Source organism: Macaca fascicularis, chromosome 6 (genome assembly GCF_037993035.2).
Source record: "Macaca fascicularis isolate 582-1 chromosome 6, T2T-MFA8v1.1".
Taxonomy (NCBI): domain Eukaryota; kingdom Metazoa; phylum Chordata; class Mammalia; order Primates; family Cercopithecidae; genus Macaca; species Macaca fascicularis.
This window is the reverse complement of record NC_088380.1, coordinates 94517034-94541138: the sequence shown is the minus strand read 5'-3', so window position 1 is coordinate 94541138 and position 24105 is coordinate 94517034. Positions and strand designations below refer to the sequence as shown.

The 24105-nt window shown below is 36.4% G+C and overlaps 2 protein-coding genes and 1 long non-coding RNA gene across 27 annotated transcripts in view; 1 reads left to right on the top strand and 2 right to left on the bottom strand.

Annotated features, from left to right (window-relative positions):
- Positions 1-496: 496 nt before the first annotated feature.
- LOC135971326 (uncharacterized) lies at positions 497-6583 on the bottom strand. 2 transcript variants are annotated; one of them, XR_012413862.1, is made up of 2 exons: positions 6190-6583; positions 497-5032 (listed from the first exon to the last, which is right to left on the bottom strand). It is a non-coding gene; the product is annotated as an uncharacterized lncRNA (long non-coding RNA). The 2 variants fall into 2 exon arrangements; XR_012413863.1 differs by lacking the exon at positions 6190-6583 and adding an exon at positions 5599-5984 and having other exon boundaries at positions 4671-5032.
- Positions 6232-23951, top strand: LYSMD3 (LysM domain containing 3). 3 transcript variants are annotated; one of them, XM_073993806.1, is made up of 4 exons: positions 6232-6368; positions 10799-11064; positions 19340-19383; positions 21019-23951. In XM_073993806.1, exons 2-3 carry the CDS (start codon positions 10810-10812, stop codon positions 19352-19354), a joined length of 270 nt encoding a protein of 89 aa, XP_073849907.1. In that variant the 5' UTR covers positions 6232-6368; positions 10799-10809; the 3' UTR covers positions 19355-19383; positions 21019-23951. The 3 variants fall into 3 exon arrangements, with proteins under 3 accessions (XP_073849907.1, XP_073849906.1, XP_065402554.1); XM_073993805.1 differs by lacking the exon at positions 21019-23951 and having other exon boundaries at positions 17132-20481; XM_065546482.1 differs by lacking the exon at positions 21019-23951 and having other exon boundaries at positions 16657-20481.
- Positions 21607-24105, bottom strand: part of POLR3G (RNA polymerase III subunit G) — a 42203-nt gene continuing 39704 nt past the window's right edge. For all 22 annotated transcript variants that reach the window (XR_012413860.1, XR_012413859.1, XR_012413861.1 and 19 more), the window contains one exon: positions 21607-24105. Coding sequence is in view for 19 of the 22 variants with exons in the window: in XM_065546485.1 (XP_065402557.1) it covers positions 24019-24105 (87 nt within the window). In the remaining 3 variants the exon portion in view is untranslated.

Sequence of the window (24105 nt, the reverse complement as noted above, 5' to 3'; positions counted from 1 at the left end):
ACTCATCTCCCTGCTGCTGCCCTAACCTTCCTATAAAATCCTTTTAAAAGGTAAATGATAATCTCCTCTGCTCAGAAGCCTCCAGTTGTTTGTTGTCTTGCTCAGAGTGAAAGCCCAAGTCCCTACAATGGCTAACAAAGTCCTATTCCATTTGACTCCCTATGGGCTCATCTCCTATGGCTGTACAAGAATAACTTGAACGCAAGTGATAACTCAGTGAACGCAGCAAATAACTTCTTAGAATTATTGTGAAAATACTTGAGGACCCTACGAAGGAGTCTTGAGGATTGGCAGGGGTCCTGAGATCATACTTTGACAACAGCTTGTATAGTTATCAAAATGTCAGTTTTGCACAGACTGCCTTAACTTTACACATGTTGGAAGTGGTGGTTACCATTCTTATCATAATCTCCTTGTTGTTTTCCAGTCCTTTAGCAATGCATTTGAGTGCTCTTATTACACACATACAACCAGCAACAGCAGTCTCTACTTGTAGTTTTTATGAAACTAGAATTTTAATGAGTAATGGCAGATATTGAGAAAAAAATGAACAAGGCTCATGAGAGGTAACACAGAGCAGGGGGAAAAAATTTACTATAAATCCTTTGTCTATTTTCACCATACTCATTTTGAAACTATTCTGTTCAGTTGCTAAAACCAAATACAGTCAAAGGGCTAACATCTCTATTTTACTAGAATAGATTATGTAATGCTTTTATGTCTTTGCCTTACAAGCAATCCTAATATTTGTATACAGAAAAGCGATTCTTTTAAAATATGCCTTCTATTGCATCAGCATTAAATACAAAGCCTATAAACATTATCCTGTCCAAAGCCAGGAATAACACACAAGAAATTTTCCTTAGAAGATTGCTGTAGTAATATTTATCTTTCAATGAAATGATTGAGACAATAGAATTTGAGATCTTTATAAAACAAGTGTTCATTTATATTGTTATGCGATATATAACCAAATCTGTAGTATGAGCTTAAGGACAGGGTAATAAAAGAAAAGTTAATCAAGTTTCAACTAATATAAATTGATTATTCTACAAAATAACAGATTAGATTTTAAACTGAAAAATACTCCAAACAAAAATAAGTACTTTTCAAAACAACAAATCAAAGAAATGAGCTTTTGTATGTTTCTTACTAACAGATTGCTCATTGATCAGTGTGTATCATTGCCAAACACATTGTTCTGGATGGAAAGGAAGGAAGCCTCCACGACCCTTGCTATATACCCCACCGAGTAAATCCAAGTGTAAAATCTTCTTTGAAATCAGCAGGCATTCTTTGCTTCAAATAATTCTGAAGGGATTTAGAAGCCAGATAGGATTAAGGCTTGGAAGAAGGGGAAAAAATTCAGCTCAATCTTAACTGTAAATAAAAGAAAACATGGTGAGAGGGCGGAATGGAAACTTTACTTAGATCCAACAATTGCTACAGTGGTAAATCTGGCTTATTTAGAATTAATGGGGAAAAGAGGCCCCAGTATAGAGTCATTAATCAAAGTATGCAAGAAGGAACTAGTGAAAAATATCTTTAAAACTAAAATTGAGCATCCTCATAGAGTCGGGGGTTTTCAAAAAAAATTCTTAAATCAAGTATTTTTAATCCACATCAATGTGATATTTGATGTTTTTCTCTAATTTGAGACATCTTCCCTCTTGCCTGAATTACTACAATTTCCTCCTAACTGATCTCCCTGCTGCTGCCCTCACTTTCCTATGGGATCCTTTTAAAAGGTAGATGATGACCTCCTCTGCTCAGAACCCTCCAGTGGTTTCCCGTCTTGCTCAGGGTGAAAGCTCAAGTCCTTGCAATGGCCGATAGAGTCCTATCCCATTTGGCTCCCTCTGACCTCTTCTCCTAAGGCTCCCTCCTTCGGCAGTCTGCTCCAGCCATGCTGGTATCTTTGTTGTTCCTCCAATACTCCAGGCACAGCTACTTTCTCAGGGAGAGAGAATTTTCATAGGGTGGAGACTCTCCCCCAACCCAAAACACTGCAGCTCCTACCCTATTGAGTGTTCCTCCATTCACTTACCACCATCTAACACAATTCATTTATTTATCTTTCATCACAAGAATATACGCTCCACGTGGGCAAAGATTTGGGTTTGTTCATTGCATGTCCCTAGTGCTTTATTAAAGCAGGATTTGAAACACAGTTGCTGCTTAATTAACATTTGTTGAATGAATAGATGTAATTTCTGTCTATATTTTGTCAGATAAGCAACTACCTTCATTTTAGGTATGCATATACACCTCACTATTATTATTTTTTGAGCACGGAAGTTTTGCTTTTGAAATTCTTTTTTGGTTTTGTCAGTGTTGACTAAGCTGAGGATGGTCACAGAAGTGGTCTCTATCTGGAAAGGCCTAGACTAGAAAGAGAAGATGCTGTTGCCTCTTCCATTCTTTTTATTCTTCCCCACTCGCTAGCTTTCCTGTCTCTGTGAATGCAGTGCTGAAGGCCTAAGAAATCAAACTGGATGTGTACTCTCTGTACTCCATTTTGACTTGCTCTCCACTTCTGGGTTATCACTATCTACCATTACCCAATTCCATAGACTGGGTCATGCCTCAGATTTTCCTTTGGTTTAGTGAACTTAATTACGTTCTGTCTTATCATCTTAAATCTCTGAAGAAGTAGGCACAGAAACAAGCAGGATGAAGGTTCCGGGGGAATTCACCTGCACTGATCTATGTGACAGTAGTGATTATAAAGACCATGGGAAACAAAGCATTTCAAATTACAGTCTACTTAAATATAAATATGTAACTGTTCCTTTCTATGTGTACCAATCACCTAGCTAAAGAGTGTAAGGATAGTATTTGTGAGGCTAGTTTTCATCGTGTCTGCATGGATGAAGATGTGAAGATGATTGTTTTCAAGTCATGTTTAGGATCCATGAATTAATTACTAGCATTTATAAACAGCTTTGGATTCCTGAAGCATACGTGACTCTTCTTTTATCCACATTATGGCAAAGCCATGATTACAATAATCACTATGTTTAAAAATCACAGGATTAAAGGCAGCTAGAGAGGTCACGTAGTACATATGCTAGCAGAACATATCCAAATCATCCAGTCTGGTTTCTTCCAAGACTTCGAGAGAAAAGACACAATAATTTTCTCTCTACATAGGTTATTTGAAGATCAGAGATGTAGGAGGTTTTTGTTTGTTTGTTTGTTTTTTAAAAGTTTCACTCCATAATCCAATTTAACTTCATTTCAGATTACTTACAGTATTTCCTTATTGTCCAACAGTTCTTTCTAGTTCTGCTTCTGAAAAGTAGAAACTGGACAGAAAAGGCTGCTAAGAGGATAGAAATAGGAATAATAGGAAGGAGGAGAGAGTAAAAGAGCAGGGTTGAAAGAAATCAGAAAGAGGAAAATCAAGAAGACATGTAAAAAGAATTCAATGTTTTGTTACCCTTTCATTTTTTGATTTATGAGAGAATTGATCTGGTTATTTTCTCCAGACATTTGCCACTTGAATACAAAGTACAAACAGACTCAGGAATGACTAAGAGATGGATGGTTAATTATAGGTTAGCTCCAGATAAACAAGTCCAGTTACTTAAAAATAAAATGTGTTAATTCTTAATATAATAATAAAAGCATGTAGTAATAAAAATTCAATCTATATAGAAAGTTCTAAGAGGAAAAGGCAAAATCTCCTGCCTACTCCCCTGCCATGTCTAGTCCTTTTCAGCCACTGTTAAAATTCCTTGAGTAACTTTCCAAATGGAAAAATTAAATGCATCTCTCTGCATGTGTGTGTGTGTGAATGTGTATGTGTGTGTGTCGGCAGGGTAAGGGGGGTAGGATGGGAGATGCTTATTTAAAATTTTATTCCATAGAAATAATATCATACCTCCTGTCCTATCTTTTCTTCTGAAAATAGACTAAAAACATTTTAAAGTTCTATATGCTTTAGTCATTCAAGCTCCACAAGTAAGTGGAATTTGTCTTTTTAAGCACTGTTTTTCTTCAACAAAAACTTCTTAGGTAAATGAATGAATAAATCAGCAAATGCCAGATTAACTTCACTCTTTTGAACCCAAGTATAACATTATATTGTTTTAATGTACCAGAAGTATCAGTCAACTACTGATAAACATTTAGAATGTTTTTAGATTTTTGCTATTGCTGTGCAAACATTCCTGAACATATCTGTTAAATCTTACATATGTGTATCTGTAAGTAAATCTAAGGTAATTACTTAGCAATGTAATAGTTCAGTCAATTGCATTTCTAATTTTGATACATACTGCCTAACAGGATGCATCAATTTACACTCTCACTTCAGTACAACTTCTATTCTGGGGCAACTTACAAAAACTAAACGTTAGTCACTAAAACATATTCCTAGAAATTACATATTATTTCATCTATAGCCTTTTAACAGAAACTGTGTCAGATGAGATTTTGAAGCACTAAAAATCCTTTTGGCTCTGCTGAGCACTGGGGACATCCTTTTTCTTAAAGACAAAATGCTTGTTCCTACTGGCCAGCTTTCTGGAACTTCGCCAAAATTCACGCTCACCGCTTCTTTTGTATATTCTAATAATAAAATATAACCCTATTCTTGCATTTTTATAAAAAGCTTAATATTTGCATCCTTGTTAAATACAAATAACGATTCAAGAGCATGCAGATATCTTTGAGAAAGTTGTTTATATGAAGGATACAGGTATTGGTCCTATAGAGGTGCTTGAAATCTATCACTTTGACTCACATTAATTCCGCTGTCTATTGACATTAAAATAAGAAAAATAACCTATAGACAGAAAGAAGGTTGTATTCCCATTAACATTCATGAGGGCTAAGCAGCCGAAGTCCTACATATCAAGTAGGGAATATATCCTTTGTCTGCTGATGAGAGAATGTCTGTGATAAATGGTTACAGACAGGGATGTCATGAGGGCAACAACACACAGAACAACTCAGACAATCTTTTTTCAAAAGTCGTCTTCTCCTGCAGTTCTTTTTGTGGCGCTGGGGAGCACAGTTCCTATCCCTGCAAATAAAAGAAAACTATTGCAATGCAAAACTCCTAACCTTTGCAGAGGCACTTACCAGAAAACCAAAAACATACCCTTTGAAAAACAATTTAAAACCAAGCTTCAAAGGCTTTCTAATGTATAAATATTCAGACATTCTGAAAAGCACTGCTGTGCACCCTGCACCCCAGCTATTTGTGCCTAAAATGGGTATTGTCGTAACAGTTAGCATGGTCGTCAAAGTGCAACATCTCTAATGTCAACACTGAGAGACATCAGATTCATTAAAATGCTTTACATTCATTAGGTTGGTGCAAAAGTAATTGCGGGTTTTGCTATTCAAATACATAAATTCAAACACATTATCATACTCATTTAATACATTTGTGATAAAAATCATGTATGAAGTCATGAGTTTGTTATTTAACAAGCTAACATCTCATAGAGTCCAATGGTGACTACCAATGACTCAGTTAATTTTCAAACCAAAATAAGTTACATTACAATTTGTTGACTCCCTTGACTCCTCCAGCCAGGGAAAACATTTCCTGGGGCCTGACTCTAGGTGGCTCACTTTCCTCACCTAAAAACACAAAAGTTGAAACAACCCCCCTCCAACCCTCGTCCTTGGTCCCCCAAGGGTTTCTCTCCAGTATTTTGCTTCTTCGGCAACAGTCTGGAGTCTTCAGCATGAAAAGGGTAACAAGCATGGTGCAATTTTCTGAAACTGTGATGTCAACAGTGCTTTTGAGGTGTCCTTCCCCACCCTAAAGAAAATTCGAGATGCACAGCAAGAAAAAAATGCAAGACAGCTCCCGGACACATCCTGAGCCACGGCTCATCCTCAGTGTGCCTCCGACAGTCTCTGCCAGCTCCGTGTGGTCGCTGGACAAAGACGCAGCCAGTAGGTCGCTGGGGGTCGCGGGTTCGGTCTGCTGACTTGACCACCAGATCTTTTCCGCTGGGAGTGAGGTGACGGGGAAGAAGGAGAGGAGTTAAGTAAGGGCAGGGCTGGGGATTGGACCCGGTGATTGGACCTGCCCCCGGGCCCCTGCGGAGTCCCTGCGCCTGCGTGCTGGGCGTGGACCTGTGGTTGGACTCCCCCGTTCTGGGCTTGCCCTCCGCCTCCTCCCCCGCCCCTTCCCACCTCCGCCCACTTGACGCGATGACGCACCTCAGGTTTGCGGACGTGGCGGCGGCGTACGGCCCGGAAGGCGGAGACGTTGGCGGCAGAGGCGGAGGCGGACTGGGTCAGCCCAAGGCGGAGGCTGGGCCATGAACTTGCCCGGGACAGCGGGGGCGACGGACCTTTTGGTCATCTCGTCGCAGCGTGTCCCCTGCTAACGAGGACAGGTAAAGGTGGTGGCAGGAGGTGAGGGTGGCCCGGTCAGGAGGGCGGGGTTGGGCCCCACCTGCGTCCTCACTGGAGGGGCTGAGCCCTCGGCCACAGGTGTGGTGGGTGCTGTAGGGCGGGGCTCGGCCCGCAGGGAGGACACCCCCGAGAAAGGGAAGAACTTCCAGACCAGCCCTGCCAGGCCCTCTTGTCACACTGTCGGGGAAACTGAGGCTCAGAAGAAGAACACCTACCGGCTTTATTACGGGGGCAGCTCATTTCCCACCCAAATACAGCATTTCTCCCACAACTTTATGTTGGCGTGAAGTATTCGCTGACGGCATCTTGTCACATCGCTTAAGTGTCATGCCGTGACCGAAGAATCTGAGACGTAATCCTCGCTGACGATAGCAGGGAAAGAAAAACTTGAGGCGTGCGATACAGAGGGGAGGAAGTTAAGTTTTAAAAAATAAAATTGGCCCTGGCAGCGGATAAGGCCCCTTTGATTCTGTCCCTTTGCAACTTTAACTTGTGCCCTGTGACCCTCTTATTGCTTCTTGCTTAAAGAAGGTCAAGGCGAAACACCCAGCAGCAGCCGTTCTACCGTACGAAGGTGTTTGGGAAACCATTTTCAGTTACAGACTGAGCTGATGAATGCTTTAACACTGTTTTGTGGCCCCTCGTAATCTACGTAGCGCGCTGGCTTGTTCCAGGTTTCTGAAGAGGGAATTCGTGCCTTTTTCCTGCACTAAGAGAATTAAGAGAAGTGAATAGAATTGAGCCGGATGAGTTAAATATTATGTACTTTCTAATCTCTGAGTAGTAGACTGGAGTGATTGCCTGGGTCTGTCTATTCACTTCGGTTGGAGACACAGCCAGTTCTTGATCATTCAGAATACCCAGTTTTGTAACTAGGTATAGCCAGCTGCCTGCATTTCATTATAAAGGGGAGTGGAGAGATAGTGAGACAGGTGAAGTTCTGACCTTTAAATTATTATTTAGAAATATATCATGGAGAGAGGTTGATAGAAACAAATAGCTAAAATGGCTTTGGGGCATTGCTTAGTGATTTTCAGTTAGCTGTACTACTAAGCCAATTTTTAAGTTCTAAGAACAAATTATTAGGGAGAAAGTGTCTAACGGAACAGCATAAGTAGTTCGGTATAGCCATGTGTAAATTGCTGTATATTAAGTCTTAACTTTTTTGATCATGGATGCCTTTTGAGAATATGAAGCAATAAAAATTCTCCCCAGAAAAATATACATATGTATAAAATTTGCCTGGAATCTACAGGGTTCATAGACATTCCCTAGATTAAAGACACAAGATTAAAAAAAGACTTGGTTAAATGAGTGGAAATAAAACTGTTATCCTTGGAGGAAAAGATGTGGTCATGACTTCAAAACTACTTTGGAGATACAAAATGTGATAGTTTTTTTTAGTTTGATAGCTGTCAAGTTAGGAATCCTAGTTCTTGGTGGTAATGTAGCACTTAAGAGAACAGTTGAAATAATCTACTTAACATATAGCTATTAGTTCTCTGTGTTATCTTAATAGGAAATCTTGAGCTTTTAAAGCATTACAATATTGCCCTTTGAGCAGGGTCAGAAACTGGCTTTCAAGAGTTGGATTCAACTATATTAAATGGTTTTAAAGCGTTTTATGATAAGTATACGCCTACATAGAAAGTACAGGTTGGGTAGTCCTTACCTGGAATGCTTGAGACCGGAAGTGTTTCCGATTTCTTGGGATTTTGGAATGTTTGCATATACATAATAAGATATATTGGGGATGGGACCCGTCTGAACATGAAATTTGTGTTTCATGTTCAACTTATACACATAGCCGGAAGGTAATTTTATATAATTCGTGTACAAAAGTTTTCGTACCTGGAACCATCAGCAGGCAAAAGTGTCACTATCTCAGCCACCCTTATGGAAAATTTGTGGTTGTTTGGCATTACCATCATTCCTAACTCTGAATTTATGTGCTACTAGTAAGCAATCATTTTCTTACAGTTACTCACACATAAGCGCTTAACAGGAAAAATAAAATTAAAAAAAAAGACATACCATTAATACAGTGAAAAAATAATGTGTTCAGGGTACTTAAGCACATCACCAGAATACCTATACAGGTTTAGCATTCCTAATCTGAAATCTGAAATATAAGACGTGGAATTTTCCATTTGTGGCTTCATGTCAGCACTCACAATATTTCAAATTTCAGAGTATTTAAGATTTGGATTTTTGGGTTAGGGATCCTCAGCCTTTGTAATTTATTGTCATCCATTTTATGTACTCAAATTTTTGGAGCTGGTCTTTTCTGTTTTTTGTTTGTTTGTTTTTTCCTGTTTCACTTGGTGCTCATCCATAGTATTAAAAAATAGTGAGTCTTTGAGATGTTATTTTGCTTTGGCTTCCATGACATAACACTTCCATGGTTTCTCCCTCTTCTGGACACTCCTTGTCCATATTTTCAGGCTGATTTCCTTTCACCAAGATACTGAATGTTGGACTTCTTTAAGGCTCAGTCTTGGGCCCTCTTTTCTTTTTCTATACTCTCTAGGTAATATCATATGTACTCACAGATTCATTTTCACCTATGTGCAGATTGGTCATGAAATTTTATTTCTAACCTAGACCTTTCCTCTGAATTTGACTGTATAGCCCATTTGTCTATTTGCCATTCCTTTTTACTATCTTAGAGGAATTCATAGTCATAGCCATGCACCTACTGCCCCAGCTCCTCTTCCATATCTGAGAGAATGGCACCACAATTTGTTATGTAAATCAGAAATCTTGGTGTGATACTTAGCTTACTCCCTCTCTTCATGTCTGAACCACCTTAAGTGCAAAGTATTTTATCTCCAAAGTGCTTCTTACTGCTTCTCTCCATCTTTCCCAACAAGAACAGAAAGCAATCTTCCCTTTCTTATGTGAATAATTAACACGAAGCCAAAACTGAATGTGGGATTAGTTTTTTAGGTTCTTGTGTTCCTAATGAGAGTAGATCAACTTGATGATGGTGAGTTGAGAGTGAGTGTGCAAGTAAACAAAAAGTATTCATTGATGCATGTTTTTAACTTAGGTCAGCTCCCAGTCAGTCCTACAATGCTTTTTCTAAAGTATAAATGAACACAGTGACCTAAGATCTGTTCACAGCCTTTATGGACCATCAATTGAAGTTGATGAGGACTCTTAAGTTGGCTAAAAGGCTTCCAGGGAAGCAAAATCATAACCTGTATAGCTGGCATATCTGCACTAAATATAAATACCAAAGTCCAGGAGGAAGTAATACAAAAGATACTCCAAATCTGAATGAATTTAAAATGCAGAACAAGCCGGAAAGTTTTGAATTCATAAAAGTGTATGTGTATGTAAAACGTGCTTTGATTCCATCAGAGCTATAAGTTGTATAGTCACAAGTTTTTAATACATAACACAATTATTTCTCTGATTTTCTTCACATACTCAGAATAAGGGGAATTTAAGATTTTATATTTATAAATTATATTTAATGTAATATTTTATAGTGTTTAATTTTATAAGTTCTATTTTTACCAAAAAAATTATAGCAATTTGCCTTTGTTAGTATGTAATTACTCCACGTATTTAGTGATATATGATCTAATGGAGGAGGAGATTACCTCTTCTTCCCATACCTTTGCCTCCACTGCCAAATATGTTTGTTGTACTTTAACAGTTATGAAGCCTGAACCTAGACCAGGCGTGGTGACTCACACCTGTAATCCTAGCACTTTGGGAGGCTGAGGTCGGCGGATCACCTGAGGTCAAGAGTTCGAGACCAGCCTGGCCAACATGGTGAAACCCTGCCTCTACTAAAAATACAAAAATGGGCTGGGCATGATGGTGGGCACCTGTAATCCCAGCTACTCGGGAGACTGAAACAGGAGAATCACTTAAACCTGGGAGGCAAAGGTTGCAGTGAGCTGAGATCGCACTATTGTACTCCAGCCTGGGTGACAGAGTGAGACTCCATCTCAAAAACAAAAAAAGGCCGGGCGCGGTGGCTCAAGCCTGTAATCCGAGCACTTTGGGAGGCCGAGACGGGTGGATCACGAGGTCAGGAGATCGAGACCATCGTGGCTAACACGTGAAACCCCGTCTCTACTAAAAAAATACAAAAATTAGCCGGGAGCAGTGGCGGGCGCCTGTAGTCCCAGCTACTCGGGAGGCTGAGGCAGGAGAATGGCGTGAACCCGGGAGGCGGAGCTTGCAGTGAGCTGAGATCCGGCCACTGCACTCCAGCCTGGGGTACAGAGCGAGACTCCGTCTCAAAAAAAAAAAAAAAACTTAAACCTAATGTTTAAATAACTAATACTATTAAAACAAAAACAAAAGATTGTCTCCTGAATGTACGATACATGCTGTCAGTCAGTTGGATCAGCTACATTCCAAAATTTTCTCTGCTTTTTTTTTCCTCTAGATTTTAACATTATGGCAGGAAGGCATCAGAATCGTAGTTTTCCTCTTCCAGGAGTTCAGTCAAGTGGTCAAGTACATGCATTTGGAAATTGTTCAGACAATGATATGTTGGAGGAGGATGCTGAAATGTATGAGCTTCGATCCAGAGGAAAAGAGAAGGTCCGAAGAAGTACATCAAGAGATAGACTTGATGACATTATAGTATTAACAAAAGATATACAAGAAGGAGATACACTAAATGCAATAGCCCTTCAGTACTGTTGTACGGTAAGTTTTAATATCACATAATGCAATCCATAAGAAATTATTTGTTTACCCACACTGAAATAAATTCCATGACCTTTTTTACCTTGTTTATTCCTTTCTCCATTTTTTGCTCTTATTATTTTTTGCATAGAAATCTGTATCACATGGGCTGGGCGTGGTGGCTCACGCCTGTAATCCCAGCACTTTGGGAGGCTGATGCAAGTGGATCACGAGGTCAGGAGATCAAGACCATCCTGGCTAACACAGTGAAACCCCGTCTCTACTAAAAATACAAAAAAATTAGGCGGGCGTGGTGGCAGGCGCCTGTAGTCCCAGCTATTTGGGAGGCTAAGGCAGGAGAATGGCATGAACCCAGGAGGTGGAGCTTGCAGTGAGCCAAGATCCCACCACTGCACTCCACTCCAGCCTGGGCAACAGAGCAAGACTCCGTCTCAAAAAAAAAAAAAAAGAGAAAAATCTGTGTCTGTGTCACATTTGTAAATGTTTACTTTTTAAAATTTTAACAAATACTTGAATTTCTGTGTATTTCCAAATCCACGGATTTCAGTATTGAAATCAACACTTAACTATGTTATCTTCTTATTCAAGTGGTAAAAAAAATGTGGAAATGTATAAGGAAAAGTTTTTCCCTGTCCCAATTTCTTGAGATAACCAGTGTTAACACTTTGGCATGCTCCTGTACCTTTTTTTGTGCTCATAAGTATTTATTTATATATACATGTTTTGGGGAGTTAGTAATCTTTGTATTTTTAAACGTGGATTGTATCGCATTTTACTCTGCAACTTGCATTTTTCATTTTTTAGTGTATCATGGACACCTTCATGACCATCCCTCAAAGCCTTATAGATCTAACTTATTATTTTAAATGGTTGTATAATGTCTGTAGTATCAATGTTCCAGTATTTTTAAGCCATTGCCCTATTAATTAATACTCAGGATTTTCTTGGTGTTTTACCTTATGTGGCAAATATCATCACAACTGTATCTTTAAATGGCAGTGCCTTTATTTCTGTGGGATAGATCCCAAAAGTGGGATTGCCAGATAAGAGGAATGGTGTATTTTTAATTTTAACAGATACTGTACTCTATTTGGACCCTTTTTCTGTGTTATTATGTCCATCTTGAGGCCTTAGCAGGATATTTTTATATACACATTGATATGGAAACTGGTTAGAATATTTTGTTTCAAACTTTTTGTTCTTACACTCCCAACAGAATTTTGAAATATATGTACTGTGTACCTCCTCGCACATTTTTAAGTGAACTTAAATTCTTCCTCATGACTTAAAATAGTTACAAAGTGTATAATTTTCAGAATGTTGTATTAACATTTAAAAATAAGACTATTAGAGTGCTCTTTAAATGCATCCACAGAATTCTAAGTACTTCCAGGATTTGCTACCTGAAATTTGTATTTTTTTAAAAAGTGGAAAGTGTGTATATGAGAGCTCTTTTATTAATAGCATGAGATTTTATATCATCCCTTTTTCTCATTAATATTTTCATCTTCCCCCCAAATTTTTCATGATATAAAGTATTTTTATACTTGAAAAACCTCTTATTGACTACCTGTAATACTTCTCTCCAATAGGAACACACATCTATAAGTTTATATTATATAAATGTATTTATATATATTTATATTCTAAAAAAATTATGGTCATGAGGTTGTATTTTTTTCTACATTTGCAACTATTGCAATAATTCACATTTCTTATTACAATTCACAATTCATCAAAACATTACAAATTTTGATTTTAAAATTTAATAAAATATTTTATTAAAATTAATTTTTTTGATGTAAAAGAGCTGGGTAGTTTTTTCCTCCTACCTTGCTCATGTATGGCAACATCAATTCTTGCCATTATTACATCACAATATATCTAAGTTTATTTCTAAATGTAAATAAATATGTGAGTAAATGTTTTGTAGAGAAATAAGACCATTGATAAATAAATTACAGAATATGTCATAGAAGGTAGATGGTGGAATAGACTTCAAAATGAGAGACAAGGCTAAAAACATCAAGGTACAGATCCAAGAGGAGAGTTTGTGGTTCAGAGGTTTTATAAGATATTAGCTTTCTTTTAATGAACCTAGAAAATTATCTTAGGAAAATTTAACATACCATCTGAATAATTAAAAATAGGTCATATTTCCAATGAGGTACAAAGATGTTTCAGGCATTCAACAGTGATGTAAAGATTTCAAGGAGGAAATATGGTAAACAACAAAGGGAATTTTTGTAGGTATTTCAGAAATGAGTGGCACAGACTATTTGGGATGAAATGCTTTGAGACACTGAGGAAAAGTTTGATCCATACAGTAAGGGAATACGTATTGTAAGATTTTAACAGGAGTGATACAGAATGGAAAAGTTTGATCCATATAGTAAGAGAATACAGTTATTGTAGGGTTTTAATAGGATTGATGCAGAACAACAGAGGGGCCTGCTGATGAATTGAAGGGGATCCAATAAAGAGATTACTAGAATAATAAAGATGATCAGGACTTAGACTAAAATATTTGTGATAAGGATAAAGAAGTGTTAAAAAATGTATTGGGGAAAATCACAGGATATATCAGCTGATTGCTTATGTGAAGTGAGAATGATGAAAAGTGCTTAACATTAATGGAGAGATGGCATTGGCTTCTGTATTAGTCTGTGCTCACATTGCTATAAAAAATACCTGAGACTGGGTAGTTTATAAGAAAAGAGGTTTATTGGTTCTGCAGGTTTTACATAAAGCAGGCAGCATCTGCTTCTGGGGAGGCCTCAGAGAGCTTTTACTCATGGCAGAAGGCAAAGCCAGAGCAGGCATTTTCACATGGCTGGAGCAGGAGGAAGAGCGACTGAGATAGGAGGTTTCATACACTTTTAAACAACCAGATCTCACAAGAACTCAGGACATTATCAAGGGGGAAATCCACCTGCATGATCCAATCACCTTCCCCAGGCCCCATCTCCAACACTGGAGATTATAAGATGACATGAGATTTGGGTGGGGACACATACCCAAACCATATCAGCCACTATAGTGGGAAAGGTGATGAACAGAATTAGTTAAGATAAGCAGTGCATCTTTTTGATGGGAGCATGAGCAACAAAAAAATTAAAAAATTTATTATAAAAGGATTTATTTAAAAAATACAGTAAGTAGTTAGTGATATATTCCACTTAGAAATAATCTTAAGAATTATTAAAAATCTGTCAGTTATACAACTGATGAGAAGAATAAAAAGTCCAAGGTTGGAATCTTGAATGCAACCAAGGAAGTTGGCATAGCATAGAAATCATTATAGGGATATTCAGAGAGATAACTTAGGTAGATTCTAAACCTTGGAACCCTAATTCAAAAAGAGTATTAAGTAGATTAGTAGGAGTACACAATACCAAGCAAAAGAGCATTTAAAGAGAATGGGGTCAAACTTTGGGATTTGTCAGTGAATCTTCATTTGCTGTAAGACAAAACAGTGTGAAGGTAGTAAGATGATAAAACACCCTTTATCTTTACTGTTTCATCTTTTAGTTATTGTTCAACCCTTTCTTTCTAATCCCCCCACACATACACTGCAAGATAATTTTTCCAGCTTGACCTCTTTTAGTCTTCATTGTACTTGATCACGAATCTACAGTTGATTCTGTTCACTACTCCCTCATAAAGACCCTCTCTGCTTGACCACCTTGAATTTTCAGGTTTCTGGTTTTCCTACTGTTAACATTTAATAATAGCTAACTTTTATATGGCATACTATATATCACTGTTCTGAGTGTCCTGCAAAATTTAAATCATTAATGTTCACCTCAACCCTATAATGTAGGTAGTATTATTACTGCCTTATTGCAGGTGTGGAAACTTAATGGCAAGGAGGTTAAACAACTTGCCCCAGGCCGTACAGCTAGAAAGTGTCAAAGAGATGCTTCAAACCGAGTTATCCATGCTTTTAACCACTATTGTATATTCCCTTCCTGGCCATTCTTCATCTCCTTTGTGGATTTCTGTTACTCAGCATACCCATCAAATGTTGGAGTTCCTTAGGGATCTTGTTTTTTTCTCCCAGGCTTTTTCTAGTGAATCTGTCTACTCTTTGACCTCTTTCACTTCAATTACTTTTTTTTTTTTTTTTTTTGAGATGTAGTCTTGCTCTGTTGCCCAGGCTGGAGTGCAGTGGCATAATCTCTGCTCACTGCAACCACAACCTCCCGGGTTCCAGTAATTCTCCTGCCTCAGCCTCCCGAGTAGCTAGGACTACAGGCACGTACCACCATGCCTGGCTAATGTTTATATTTTTAGTAGAGATGGGGTTTCATCATGTTGGCCAGGCTGGTCTCGAACTCCTGACCTCAAGTGATCTACCTGCCTCGGCCTCTCAAAGTGCTGGGATTACAGGCATGAGCCACCATGCCTGGCCGACTTCAATTATATTTTTGCTGATAGTCCACAAATCTGTGTCTCCAGCTGAGATCATTCTTGAGTTTCAGACATATATCTACAACTCTGTCCTGAACATCTTCCACTTGTGTATCTCAAGCAGCTCCAAGTCAGCATGTCTAAAATCTGCATTCATCCTCTTCTTACCCTCCACAGTGTTCCATTTCTTAACGAATGCCATCATCCCTCAAGTTGACCAAACCAGAAATCTAAGCTTCATACTAGACCCACTTTATCTCTCTGACATCAATCAGGTGTTACATGATTAGGTTTTAGATTAAAGCATTGATGGAAATGAATGGGACTAATAGATGGTGGGAGAACCTGGCATACCAATTGGTAATCTGCCAGACACTCCCCTCTTCCCCCAACACAGTGGAATAGGATGTACAGACAGGTTATCTCAGAGTGGATGGGATAATACAAACAGGTTGAGGAATAGATAACATATAGAGAAAAAGCTTATGTGATTAGTCTTGAAGGTAGTTGAATAATGCATTTACACTGAGAAGTTTGTGGGGGGGGGGGAGTGGAAATGGCTTCAGAAGTAAGGGGGATAAATTACCAGTTTTTTAAATTCTAAGGTATATATGCTTTTCCACACATTTTAGCATCTTTTTTTGGAATGGTGGCGTCTTCAATTTTTGGTGAAGCTTTTTTTTCCCCCTAGATATACATAAAATAATGCTGCATCTTAAGAGTTATGGCATCTTAGTTTTGATAAAATATGGTAGTTTTAGTTGGGTAGCATTTGTCTATATTCCAGTTTCCAAATTGGAATAAAGAAGATAACTACCCATAATCCTTCCTTCACAAATTGTTTACAAGTAGAAGGACTGTGGTATTTATGCATGATGCACAAAGGGAAGCAGCAAAGGATTCTAGGATTTACTTAAATAGCATTAATTAGTGTTACAAATATATGTGGGTGATAGTAGAAAGTAGTGATTTCCTAAGATTGGTAGATCTAAAGTGGTGTAGAATTCTCATCTACAACTAAAATTAAAATTTCTCTGGGTGCAACTTAATACTACTAATAATTAAGTTCAACTTTTTTTTTCCTCCAAAAGTAACTAGGATGAATGACTATTGCTACCTTTATTTTGATTTAGAATTCAGTTGTATGTTGCTTTTTTTTTTTTTTTTTTTTTTTTACAGGTAGCAGATATCAAGAGAGTTAACAATCTCATCAGTGATCAAGACTTTTTTGCCCTTAGGTCTGTCAAAATTCCAGTAAAAAAGTTCAGTTCCTTGACTGAAACACTTTGTCCTCCAAAAGGAAGACAGACTTCACGTCATTCATCTGTTCAATACTCTTCCGAACAACAGGAAATTTTGCCAGCTAATGATTCTCTTGCTTACAGTGACTCAGCTGGTAGCTTTTTAAAAGAAGTAGACCGAGACATAGAACAAATAGTAAAGTGTACAGACAATAAGAGAGAGAACCTCAATGAGGTAGTATCGGCCTTAACAGCACAACAAATACGTTTTGAACCTGATAACAAAAACACTCAACGTAAAGATCCCTATTATGGAGCAGACTGGGGAATAGGGTGGTGGACAGCTGTTGTGATAATGTTGATAGTAGGTATAATAACACCAGTGTTTTATTTGTTGTATTATGAAATTTTAGCTAAGGTGGATGTTAGTCATCATTCAACAGTGGACTCTTCACATTTACATTCAAAAATCACACCCCCATCACAGCAGAGAGAAATGGAAAATGGAATTGTGCCAACTAAAGGAATACATTTCGGCCAACAAGATGATAATAAACTGTATAGTCAAGATTCTCAGTCACCTGCTGCTCAACACGAAACATAGCAATTAGTTCGTAATCAAACGTTAGTAGTCACATGTGCATCTGGAATGTGGTGAATCAGTTATATCCAATAATCACTTCAAAGGCAGAATTTAGAGAGATTGAGATGCTTTTGTTTTTAACAAAAGGATTTCACACTTTGAACATTTTTTGAGCAACTAGTTGATGTTGAGAGCAGTTGATCCATAAATCTGGTGTGTCAATGTTTCAAGCAGAAATTAATTTAAATGTGTGTTTAGGAAGTTCTTAACTTGGAAGATGTATCATTTTTCTTAAGATGTATGTTTAAATTTTTTTTTTTTAGGTAATTTTTTAAAAGTTTATTAATGTTAAATTTATGATGCAGAATAATAGCATCAGTTATCTGCAGCTGAAAAAAATTTACTACTATGAACCCCCAAAATATTCAGTTGCAAGAAATTTTGATTCTAAAATTATTCATGGTAGCATACGTAACACACCACTTCAAAACCTTTAAAAATTACATTTAGCACATGTACTATGAAAGCATACATACAAAGAGAAAGGGGAAAGTGATTTATAATTCCTACAACAGAGGCCAAGAAATAGATTAAAATATTTTCAAGACCCCAAAATAATGTATTATGGTTGGGAAGTCAGTAGAACACTGGAATAGGTGAAGACCTGACAGTAATTTTTGTCTTAAGAATGCTTTCTTTAGGACAGACCCTTTAACCTCACCTCTGTGCATCTGTTTTTAAAATGATTATATTTGTCTCTGATATTTGAAAGCACTTTTGTAGTTTTGATGATGAAAAATGTTAAACATGTACATATTACCATTTAAGAAATAATTCCTTACATACTGTGATAAATCATTGCTGTTACATACAGTAACATGCCTTAATTATATTTAATGCCTTACTGCTTTATATAAGTAAATCCAAGTTTCAGAATTAAAATTAAGCATTATTTCAGATGGTCCAGTCAGATGCGTTACATAGGCTATATAAATTTGTCTCCATTTTCACCATCAAGCACAAATAATTGGGTCAAAACTGTCTGAGGTCTGTTGAAGAAAACGGTTCATTAGGCAAAAATGAGTAGAGGTCTTTTATATTAACTGTAACAGACAAATTAGTAATCCCTTAACCTCTGTTTTCAAAGAGAAAATACCCAATTTAGACTTTTTTCCTGAACTATACATATAGCATCAAATTGGGAAACAAAGGCCAAAGGTGTATAGATTGCTTGAAAGGGCGTGATAGTGCCTGTTTTTAAGATCTGTTGAGTCGGCTATAGTCTGGCTAAGGAAGAAGCGTTTGCATACTGATTCCATCATTTAATCTTTAAAAGTATGTGTTCTAAAAATGTAACCAGAATGATTCTTCAATAGAAATGAGATTTGGTGGAGTCTGGATTGCCTGTTTTGTATATAATATATACTTAAGATATATAATACCACCTCATTTTCTGGGCATTATTTCCTAATTGTTGATGTTTCAGGCTTTTGATAAGTCATTTTATATATTTCAAATTTCAGTTGGAATAAGTATTTATGGCAAGTGGAGTTTTATGTACTTTCAGAAGACCATCAGGAAAAGACAGGACAAAGAAGTCAAACATTAAAGCCTTTGCAAATATTAGAGGACCTTAGACAATTACCAACAAGTATTTAATAGGGAAGTTACAAATTGGTTCTCTTAGCAAATTAAACATTTAAAAAATAGTTTTAATGTGCCTTGGGCATCTTGAAAGGAAGAGTGTGATATAATTTATGCTCAGTGTTAACTGGTCAGTTTACATTGTATTTATTAAGCCTGCTGAAAAATGAGGTTTTAAGGAAGAAAATGCAGATTATTTTAGGGTAAACAGGCCAGGTGTCCTTTGAAGAACTTTGTTTACATCAAATTGATGAAATTACAGTCAGTGATTCCTTACCTTTTTGCTAGTTGTACTTTGAAATTGTTATGGGTTCGATTTCCAAAATATGTTATTTATTTTTAAAGGAATAAGGTGTGCTGTGTATTTGTTGATTAAAAACCATTTGTCTTGCAGAGTATCCTTTTTTGAAGGAAATATACATCCTTATAACACATCAGGTAGTTTTCTTTTTTCTATATTTAAATTATATATTTTTGAATTAATTGAATATAATTTGAGTTACATATAATTCTGTATAAAGGTTACCTATTGAATTACAGTTCTTATCCGTTTAGAAAAGAATTTTCTAAGCATTTAAAACATTTGGAATAATTTTAGTTTCTAAAAAGTACTAATGTAAGTTAAGTTTGTATCAAATGCAAATTACCTTGTATAACTAATTAACAAGCACAGTTATTGTTTAACATTGTGATTTTAATTGTGTTGACACCCTTATTTGAATCTGCTGCTTTACATGTGGCCTGTGTGTGTGTCTGCATGTGTGCACGCATGCACTTGTATGCAATGTAAAAGTAACAGCAGAATTACTGCATTTGGTTCACTTAAAATTTTGGAGTTAGTAAGTAAAGAAAAAGCTGATAGTTTTATGAAGTCTGGGTTAAAATAAAATTGCTATCCCACTCCTAGGAAGTTATGTTTTCAAAAGGTATGTTAAAAGTGGTTATAGACTCTGCTGGCCACATTAAAAATTAGAAGACTCATGTTAAATTATCTTCTCCAAAGGACTTTTTATTTACAGCTTTTCTTTTGCTGGACTCTACCTGCTTGGCTCAGTGTCCTGAAGTTTTTTTTAAATGAACCACTACTTAGTAATTAGTTCTTTTTTATTTAAAGTATTTACTTCTAAAATTACCTAGTTGGAAATATGAAGGATACGCTTAGTTTTAGAAATATCATGAAGCAAGGATCTAGTCAGTGTTACAGGATAAAAGTGGAGTCTTTTAAAGTCTGTATTTAAATGGTGCACTGATGGGATTCATTTTTTATTTGAATTACAAAAATGTTGCTCAGGTAATCAGTATTTTCTTCCACGTATGTGCATATTGCACTGTTAGATCATAGAAATATCTGAATGCTTTAATTTTTATGTATGTAAAATCTATAAATCTTTTGTATAATGTATTTTATACAAATGTAACTAGAACATTATGTTAGCATGTACATCTGTAAAATGTTTTTAAAATTTTTTGCCCCTTATTTTTCATATTTTGAAAGATCTGTAACATGTAATAAAGTTTCTATTATTCAATCTAAAATGGAAGCCAGTGAATTTAATTGAATAAAGCAAAGCTTTTCTCCTCTACTCTTAAACTAATACAGAGATATTATGTAAGATACAGCAAATTGCCAGAGGTTTACCAATTCAGATTTCCTATTTGCTACAGTGAGGCAGAATACCCTGGATTATCTCTAAGACATAGATAAAACATTTTAGATGAATGTTCTTTGGGGGATTTTCCTCAGGGTAAGATCTGGTAAGGCATGGTCCAGGAATTGCTATGAAGTTGTAGATGAGTCATTATCTACAGATTATAACCTGCTCTATTTATATGTAGTTTTAATTTATTATAAAACAACCTCAAGAATACTGTTTAAAAGATTCTTAGCAGAAAAATTGAGAAAGGTCTTTGGAGCTTTTATTTAATGGAGGAATGTGTATAAACCCTGTTTTTTTCTTTTTCCCATTTTCAAATGCATCTTGATCTTAAAATTGTATTTTTTAAATAAAATGGAAATTTTTACTACAGGGGTTTTATTTTTTAATTTTTTTTTTCTTTTTTTTTCTGAGACAGACTCTTGCTTGGTCGCCCAGGCTGAAGTGCAGTGGCATGATGGTTCACTGCAGCCTCGAGCTCCTGGGGCCAATTGATCCTCCCATGTGAGCCTCCCAAGTAGCTGGGACTACAGGCACATGCCACCACACAGGCTTGAGATTTTAACCATGTAAAAGCAAAGCCATGGACATTGTACATTTGAAGGTAGTGAAGTGAAAAGTTTAACAAGAATCTCCATGGACACTGTACATTTGAAGGTAGTGAAGTGAAAAGTTTAACAAGAATCTTCTGAATGTCTTAACATTCTCTGGTATCCAGTATAAGTCAGCCCAAGCACGAATGATCACACTAAATTATATTGTCTGCCAAATCTCTTAAGTTTGTTGTCATAACTGTGTGTGTGTGTGTGTTGCCATCTTGGCTCACTGAAGCCTCAACCTCCTGGGCTCAAGCAGTCCTCCCACCTCAGCTTCCTCTTGGCCCACTGAAGCCTTGACCTCCTGAGCTCAAACAGTCCTCCCACCTCAGCCTCCCGAGTAGCTGGGACTTATAGGCACAGACCAGCATGCCCATCTCACAACTTTTTTGAATAATCATTACCCAGAGTTTTGTTGTTTGTGGTGATTGTTTATTCAAGAATATTTGGAACAAGCATTCCTGCTTAATAGATAGTTACTAGGTAAGATCTGTATTAACAAATTAGTTTTCTCTACCAAATAAACATTTAAATAAGTTCAAAACAAAATATCTTACTATAAAACGAACGCAATTTTGTAAGAATTTAATGTGTAAATAAATACAGAAAAATAAGCATTACAGCAACCAAACAGTTTTGCTCATGATAGCAATTTTAAAGACACTTCAACAAATACTTTTATGTAACAGGCTAATTCTGCAAAATAACATTCACTTTCCTATGGAATAATTTCACAGTCTCAGATTTTAAGCCAGAAAAATGAGATTCATGCTGGTAAAGTAACCTGCAAATCCTGCTTGTTCTCACAACTACTATACTTTAACATTGTAAAAAGATCTTTCAAAGGGGGAAAGAAGGCTCTTAAAGGGTATGGCTGGTACCTCCCAGAGTAAATCCTTGCCCCAAGGGGCTGCCCTACTATCTGCAAGATTAAAACGGTCATGACAAATTCAAAGCTAAAAAAAGAAATAACCTTTATCTTCAGTGTATTTGCCTGGTTCAAGTGGTTATCTGCAGATTTATAATAAGTAAGTAAACAGAACAATATTGATAAGATTTCCGAGAACTAAATGGTATTTGGCTCTGGTACTAAGGAGTTGAAAGAATAAAACACCTATGTTAATTACCAACCGCAAAGGACAACTTTTTGTGAGGTTTCTATTCTACGGCTTACTTTATTCATATATTCCATTTAGAATCTTAAAAATTTTTTGACAACTTCCTTTAAACAAGAAGTAATTCACAAATGGTTAACACAGCTCTAAACTAGTAAGATAGGTCCTCACACCCATCTTGAATTATTTAAGAAAGTATTGCCATTGAAAGTGATCTTTTTCCTGAGAAATTCATGTTGCAAAATGGCGCAAGACAATACACATTTTCTCCAATTTTCTGCATGAATACAAGATAGGAAAATAAGATTATATTTTGTGAGGAAAACATGTTTCTTAAAATTGTGTTTTCAGTTACTCTCCAAACTACAAATTTTTAGAGGGTGAGGGCCAAATGTAAATTAAGAACAGATCTTTAAGGCAAGAGAATGAATACATATGGTAAATTTTGGTTGGTGTTTAAACAATTTTTATAGGAAATTGTTTACAAGTAGAGAAACTAAGGCACAGAAACAACCAAGCTCAGGTTCAAGGTTGAGTTTAATAGTACAGGTAGAAACAGAATCTAGGGATCTGATTCTCACATTAGAGGATAATATCTTCCCAAAAGGGAAAAATAAAATTATTTCTTTTGGTAGATAACATTGATAAATCATTTTTGAAATATATAATATGAATTTCCTTGAAAATCTTTGGCATTTGTGAGAGTCTTTGTAGGCTCAGGTTTTTAGGTATTTTTCCCAAAATATAAAGTTAAGAGAGCTAGCTTTGAAGTTAAACAACAAAAAAATTAATCTTAATTTCAAAATGACCTGAGTTCACTTTGCATTTTTATATAAATCAATTGTACAGCTTGAGTACTCTGAAACATAAAAGGCCACCACACTTCATAGAGTTCACACACATGCATTCTACATGATATTTATATGACCAGAACTTACTTCACATTTACATAAAATATAAAATTAAATAAAATGTCTTAGTCAAATTTTTCATAAGCCCAACTATTTGAAGATGTCAGTTATTACAGTGGGATGATTAATTCATATATAGTATTAAGTTAGTCCCAAATTCAAGTATTTATAATATTCACCCCATGTGAGAGTTTCTTTGTACTGGCTAAGATGTGAGTTGTGACATTTATATTGCTCAGTTTGGTATTTTTCCCTGTGTGTATGTTTTCCATCACAAAATCTCTATCTCACAATTCTGTACTTGTAAGAGCTCAGGTAGGTTTATGTAGTCATAATGCAGTAGTCTAGAACACACCATGTAAAGGTAAAAAATAAAATTATTTTCAAGTTTCTTTGTTTTTAAAGTGCTCCATGTGCTGTATTATATCAACTTTCAGGTTATAGAAATCCATTATGACTAGCAGTAGTTTTACAAAAGATCGGCAGTTAAGCAAGAATGATTTCTTCAAGTACATATACATAGATTATAATAGAGCAAAAATTCTTTAGGCACATTCATATTCAAATAATAATAAAAAAAATCCATGAGAGTACGTGAGACAGATGGCAGAGGTGTTTAGAAGGAATGTCAGCTAGTATGTAAACTCAAAGTGGTTTTGAATATTTTGGTAACAAATATTTGTCCAAAACAAAACAAAAATAAATGTTTGTTCCTCATCAGAGACAAAATACAAATCAAGTCTGTCCAAATGTTCAGAAGCTGCGTCATAAAAATATTTTTTGAAAAATTTCATGCCTAATAGGTTGCTTCATCCATGTTGTCATCACTGTCTGCGCCAAAATCATCTCCATCTTCAAAGTATGAATTAATGTAGTCATTTTC